The 6,514-nt window shown below is 46.0% G+C and overlaps 1 protein-coding gene and 1 pseudogene across 1 annotated transcript; one reads left to right on the top strand and one right to left on the bottom strand.

Moving 5' to 3' along the window:
• Positions 1-1,125: 1,125 nt before the first annotated feature.
• Positions 1,126-2,347, bottom strand: LOC136482184 (uncharacterized; annotated as a pseudogene).
• Positions 2,348-4,170: 1,823 nt separating this feature from the next.
• Positions 4,171-6,312, top strand: LOC136480110 (homeobox-leucine zipper protein ROC7-like). Its single transcript, XM_066477760.1, has 3 exons — positions 4,171-5,886; positions 6,013-6,114; positions 6,211-6,312. The coding sequence occupies exons 1-3, from the start codon at positions 5,524-5,526 to the stop codon at positions 6,310-6,312; spliced, it is 567 nt and encodes a 188-aa protein (XP_066333857.1). The 5' UTR covers positions 4,171-5,523.
• Positions 6,313-6,514: the final 202 nt, after the last annotated feature.

Raw genomic sequence — 6,514 nt, 5'->3', positions numbered from 1 at the left:
GCAAGCAATAAGTTTACAAGCGGTTCAGGAAACAAAGAAAGAATAAAGTTAGTATATTTCTTATGGTCATATGTGGATACAAAATTATAAAAGGGTCACACTCAATCTCAAAGGAGTCAACCTTGACTCCCAGTATAATGCCCCTAGATCAACCTTTTGGTTGGATCCATTCCCAGTCGACTACCTCAACGACCAACAAGAACAAAAGATAGCCGCAGCAGCAACAAGAACAAAAGACAGCCGCGGCCCGCCATATGTGGGAAGACCACCAAATTCTTGCTTCCTAGCACCATAAGCACAAAAAACTATCAATGAAAATAGATTGCAACCAACAAAGTTAACCCAGTTTAGATACCATACTGAAGAATAAATAGGGTCAAGAGGATTTTAGAGATTTAGGGTTTGCGAGTGAAGAGCCATCAATAGCCAGTTGGGTAATTCTGCAACCGATCCTTTTCAGTGTTCTTTTATTTAATATCAATTTACAAGTTATCTCCTTTTAGTCCTTACAAATTAAGTAATTACATAACACGGCTTACACTTACATACACACCAAAGGAACATGCGAGATTGTCTAACAGGCAACATATAAATCGATCTGAACTAATTTTCTGTCATGACAAGCTTCCTCTAGTAGAACTTAATGTCCCTACTGACACATACTTAGTAACATAAAATCCTTTAGGCATTGGACATCCTGCACGATTTGATTTTCCTTGCTAAAGATCTATGATATTGCGAAGAAATCAACATGATTGGACAATCATCGACACAGGGATTATTTTTAAATAATAATGGTAGCGGCAATCGCTTTTCTTTTTGAACCCAGTCCATGACTGTGCCCTGCAAGTGGGCAGGCACGTGGGCAACCCACAAGCACAAGAAATCTTTGTTCGCACTTGCCCATCCCTGTACCTTCTTGCCCTGTCGTTGTTTAGGATGTTTTCCACCCATGCCTCTCCTAGTAGTTAGCCCCCATGAGATTTTCTCGACTTGAAGGTATGCGCCGCCATGCTTGGACTTCCAAAGCATCTGATACGAGGTAGCTGCCGCACTCTCGTGAAGGCAATCTACTGCCTTTGGTATCATAAAGTCGCCCAACTGTTCAAAGCAAATTTTTGCATACAAGCCATGTTTCACGGCTGCCCCATTGATTATTTCAGTTGCCGAACCCTCGACTCCAGGTGACAAATCTTCATAAGGGGCATGGGGATAGAAATGCACTCCAAGTTTCAGATAAGGAAATTCACTCAATAAGGGGCTTGTTTTGCTTTCACCATCGGCGGACTGGTCTCTGCATGTTGTTCCCAACAGACAGTGCGACATGGCCTAGCAAATACACTTGGATAACTGGTTCCAAGTATATATCACATGGCAATGATTCTAATGATGAGCTCTTGGAATTGTAGCTCTGGGAGTAGTGATGATCTTGCTGCTGGCAACAAATAGGGTTCGGTCGAATCCATTTGGACCAGATGGTGTGAAGATAGTTCTGGTGTTCAACACAATGGCTAAAAACCGGATAACCATCGGACACCCAGCATAAGTCTTGTGTTGGTACCTGAGTGAGCTTTGTCTTCACAGTCTCGACTGTTGAGCCTAAGTAAGGTATGAACAGGTGCAGGCATCCGACTGCAATCCTAACTATGTCTGTACTTTCCGAAAGCCGTAAGTTGAGGGCAAGAGCAAAATCATTCTCTGGTGCACTGGTATCTTCAAGTAACAATAGTAGGCCAACCTCCATCCCATGCTCTTGTAGTGAACTAAAGGGTTGTAGAAGAAATGAGAGATGTTGACCATTGCTAACAAAGCAATACTTAGTTCCTTTGCCAGTGATAAGATGGCGTATAAGAGGGTCGGAAAACATGTATCTGTGTGGTGTTCCACCAAGCTCCACGTATCTCAAGAATTCGCTCGCACCTTCTGCGAACCGTTCAAATCGCTGGGCGACAGTGGATCCCTTCAGCCCATCATCAGTTACCATGACTAAAGAATAATGAAACAAACGACATGGCATTATGAGCGATCCTCTTCGGAAAGGAGGAGCTCCTTACCGCTTGCTGTACTTCTTCCTCTTCTTGCAAGCGCTGCCTACACATGCGCAGAGTGTTGTCGCACTCCTGTGAGGCGCGCTTGAGCTTGCTCCGCCAACGTAGCAGTGGCACGCTGGTAACCTTCCACTTGTTGGAGGTCTCAAGGGCGGCCTCCAGCTTGATGTGTGCCATCCTCCATCCTCTCTATGTTCTCCTTTGCATCTGACTTGTCCTGATAACCCTCCTTGATTCTTGATAAGATTTGGTTAACTAGCCTCCTGGGCCACTGCAGAACTGACCATCTGTGCAGCCATTAGGATTGATCAAAGCAACGTGTAGAACTCTACTATCCTGCATGCTCAACCGGGAAGAAAGCAAAATACTATCAGTCGATACATATAGGAGTCAGAATGTCCCTGTTCATCAGTTTTGCAAGAGCAGAGGAAATCAGAACCTGGTGAGGTTGAACTAGCTGTATCCTGTAGGGTTGCTAACTTCTGAATGTGACGATATGTAGTCCTGTTTATTTGAGGAAAAAAGGTTGCAGGGTTGTGGCCAGCACCAACATGAGTTTGTGAATCTATCCAGCCCGGCCAGCTAGTTGTATGAGGATAGACACGGAGAGGTACATTATTTGAGAGCGACATCGTGGAAATTTGTCATGAGTGATATGCACACAGGAAGACTTTGAAGACTTTGGAGTAGAGGGCAACAAGCCACTACCAGAATCGAAGGATTTGCCGAGTGTCATATTCTTTGCCGAGTGTATTTTATCGGACACTCGGCAAACCATCTCTTTGCCAAGTGCCAAACTAAAAACACTCGGCAAAGATTCTGACACTCGGCAAACTCTCTGTTTGCCGAGTGCCTTACTAAAAAACACTCAGCAAACATTCTGACACTCGGTAATTCTACTGAAAAACACTTGGCAAACTCCGGCACTCGGCAAATATGGGAAAAACACTCGGCAAATTACGGCACTCGACAAACATCGTGCCACGTGTCCCTCCATTGCCCTTTTGCCAAGTGTCCGTTGGGCAACACTCGGCAAACAATTTATTTATTTTTTCTCATTTGACCTTGAAACTTTTTTTGTACTCAACAAACAACATAGCATAATCCATGTTAAAAATTAGCATTTTTTGGATCTGTTTGCTAGTTTTAATTCATTAAATGCATTCTAGGAATTTAATTGATTTACGTCAAATTTGATCTATAAGTGCATGAAATATTAGAATAAAATGGGTAGAAAAATCATATTCATGGTGTCAAGTCTATTTTTTGGCCTTACCGAAGAAATGAAAAGAAATTTGAAACATCTGTGTACCAACACTCAACCATCGACATGTAGCTTATTGGTTTTTTAATTATAAAAAATTCAAACGAAGTCTGAAAAACATAGGACTTGCCATTGTATCGTGATATGATATGTAGAGGCTATGGTAAAAAATTGAGAAGATTATGGAAAAGTTGTAACGTACATTGCTTAGAAACCGAAGCATCTCTAAGGAAGAATCGTGGTGTTGAGAGAGAACGGAACAGGTTTGAAGGCGAAGTGATGGTTCAATCATCGTTTGACCTTGAAACTTTTTCTATACATTAGAGTGAGCTCAAACTTTCTGAGCTTGCTATTTTCCCCTCCCATGAAAAGAGAAAAATAAATAAAAAATAAAAAATAGGGGGTTTGTCGAGTGTCAAACAAAAAACACTCGGCAAATAGGGGGTTTACCGAGTGTCACAAAAAAACACTCGGCAAAAAGAAAGGTCCACCCGCCCCTCCCCTCCCTCATGACGCACACACCCCCTCCCCTCCCTCCCAGCTTGGTCCCTCCCATCCTCTCCCACGTGTGGCCGGCGCATCCCCTCCTCCCGCCAGTGGCAGGCCCCCTCCCCTCCTCCCGCCGGCGTCCGGGCCCTGCCCTCCCTCTCTTCCCTGGCCCCTCCCTCCCCTCCCTCACCGGCGGCGCCCCTCCCCCGGATCCGCCGCCTCGCCCCTCCCATCCCTCACCGGTGGCGCCCCTCCCCCGGATCTGCCGCCCCGCCCCTCCCCTCCCTCACCGGTGGCGCCCCTCCCCCAGATCCGCCGCCCCGCCCCTCACCGGCGGCCTAGGCGAGCACGTGCGGCAGGTGGCCTAGGAGGCGAAAGTAGAAGGCGAGCAGCGGTGGTGGTGCTGGCGGCGGGCTTGGTGGTGTGGCGGCCGGTGGTGGCATGGTGGTGGTGCTGGCGGCGGCGGGCTTCGTGGCATGGCGGCGGGAGGCAAGGGTGGCATGGTGAGGCTCTAGGGTTTTGTGGAAGGCCAGGGAGGATATTAGCTCCTCCCCAGCTATGCCCAGGGGCCTGATGATCCCCGGCCGGAACATGCCGATGGCGGCGGCCGTGATCGGCGGCCTCGCCAGCTATGCCGCTTCCCTCGGCCAGGTATTGTAACATCCCTCGCTCATCACTTCTTCTCACCATCGTCCCAACCTCCCTTTCTCTCTGCACTTCTTGCTTGTCTTTACTTCATCTTCAATTCGGCGCCGTGCATATACGAGTTACGAACAGATTCAGTGATTAGCTAGCTGCCTGTATTTGTTCTTGTCTGCTTGATTTTGCCAGGACTGTTTTTTTCACGCTTTGTCTTGTCAGTGCATTGTTAATGAGTCGTGGCCGGGTTTCCTTTTCCATGAATCTGTGCTTTTAAATGTTACAAATCTCTTAAAACCTACCATTTCATTTCTTCTACTAGTACGACTACACTGATGAGTTGTAAATGCTAATAGTAGTGGTAGTCGTCATATATATGTTGTCATCCTTCAAAGAAAATAAATTCCATCATCAAACTATACGATACCACCATCAATTTATTTCCGGAAAAGAAGGCATTTAAGTAGGATATAAATAAATGCCAAAAGGGAACTCGTATCTTCAGGATTAAAACCTGCTGCATTGCATGCTCTCACTACTAGTCATAACTCACAACAGACCTACAGTCATCACTCACCTGAGACTGAGACTGAGACTGAGACTGAGAGTTGATTAAAGTATGGTTGGTGTGGTGAATGAAGGCATTGAGCACTTTCTGCTGCATATATATACCTACATATATATTATCTGCGGCTGCACTGCACTAGCTGTATATGTGTAGACTTTTCAAGAAGCCCGGTCATATATCCTTTATTTCTCAAGAAAGCAAGTGTGCTGTGTTCTTCTCCTGATTTGGTTTAAGCTCTCCAATCCTTTTCGCCAACGAACTTAATCGGTACTTGCTCGACTTTATTGCTCCACCATAGTGTACCGAAACTTCCTACAGTCTTACAAGTCAGTACAGATGCTGGCGTCTTAAAACCATAGAAGACCTTTACACAGTTGGTTTACAGCAACAAGTAAATGCACTCGGTTTTTATTTCTACCTAAGGAAACAGTACAAGAGTCCTTAATATTGCAAATGTACTTCCAAGTACGTTGGCAAGCCTGCTGCCCAACTTGTCAAATATCTCCTCGGCCTCAATGGCGCCATACCCACCACCGCCACCACTTTCCTCCAACCACCTCCAGCCCGGCGGAACAGACATATTTGGTGACCTTCAACTTCATGGTGCCGCTGCTGGGTTAGACAAAGGGTTGGTGGTTGAGCTCGCCGTGGCCACGATGGAGGAGCTGGTGCGGATGGCCCAGCTCGGTGAGCCGCTCTGGACCCCTGCCCTTGTCATAGACAGTGCTACCATTGAGACTCTCAATGAGGAAGAGTATGCCCGCGGGTTCCCCAGGGGCGTTGGTCCGAAATATCCGGGGCTCCAATCAGAAGCATCGCGGGAGACCGTCGTGATCATCATGAACCATGTCAACCTCATCGAGATACTCATGGATGTGGTAACCAACTAATTCAGTAACTATTGTGTTAATCCACACGCTCTGATACTTCACTGTGCATTATCTGAGACTGCTATATCCATCCACCTATGTATGAGTGTATGACCCATTTCCATTTTGGTGCAGAACCAGTGGTCGACGCTGTTCTCAAGCATTGTGTCACGGGCTGCAACCCTCGAGGTGCTCTCCACCGGCATTGCCGGCAACTACAATGGCGCGCTGCAGCTGGTCTGATCTCATTGAAGTTCTGTTCGTTTCATCTTTTGATTTGGTCAAATATTAATTTGTTGTTACTAATGCATGCGCTGTGACTATTGGATGCAGATGACGGCTGAGTTCCAGATGCCGTCACCGCTGGTGCCGACATGTGAGAGCCAGTTCTTGTGCTACTGCAAGCAGTACACACATGGCAGCTGGCGAGTGTAATTCCTAATTATTTTTTTTCTTTGAAAAATAGGTTTGTCAAGTCTAATTCCTAAAAACACTCCACAAACAACAATGGTATGCTGAGAAAACAATTATTTTTTTCTTTAAAAATTAGGTTTGCCGAGTGTAATTCCCAAAAACACTCGGCAAACAATAATTCTTTGCCGAGTGTATTTTGAAAAACACTCGGCAAACCACTTTT

The sequence above is a fragment of the Miscanthus floridulus genome, chromosome 9 (assembly GCF_019320115.1).
Source record: "Miscanthus floridulus cultivar M001 chromosome 9, ASM1932011v1, whole genome shotgun sequence".
Taxonomy (NCBI): domain Eukaryota; kingdom Viridiplantae; phylum Streptophyta; class Magnoliopsida; order Poales; family Poaceae; genus Miscanthus; species Miscanthus floridulus.
The sequence above is the reverse complement of the archived record's forward strand: the minus strand, read 5'-3'. Positions and strand labels throughout refer to the sequence as shown.

Coding starts and splice junctions, on each gene's coding strand:
- LOC136480110 (XM_066477760.1), top strand. CDS start 5,524: ATGGCGCCATACCCACCACCGCCACCACTTTCCTCCAACCACCTCCAG. Junction 5,887..6,012: donor TCGAGATACTCATGGATGTG/GTAACCAACTAA, acceptor ATTTTGGTGCAG/AACCAGTGGTCGACGCTGTT. Junction 6,115..6,210: donor ACAATGGCGCGCTGCAGCTG/GTCTGATCTCAT, acceptor TATTGGATGCAG/ATGACGGCTGAGTTCCAGAT.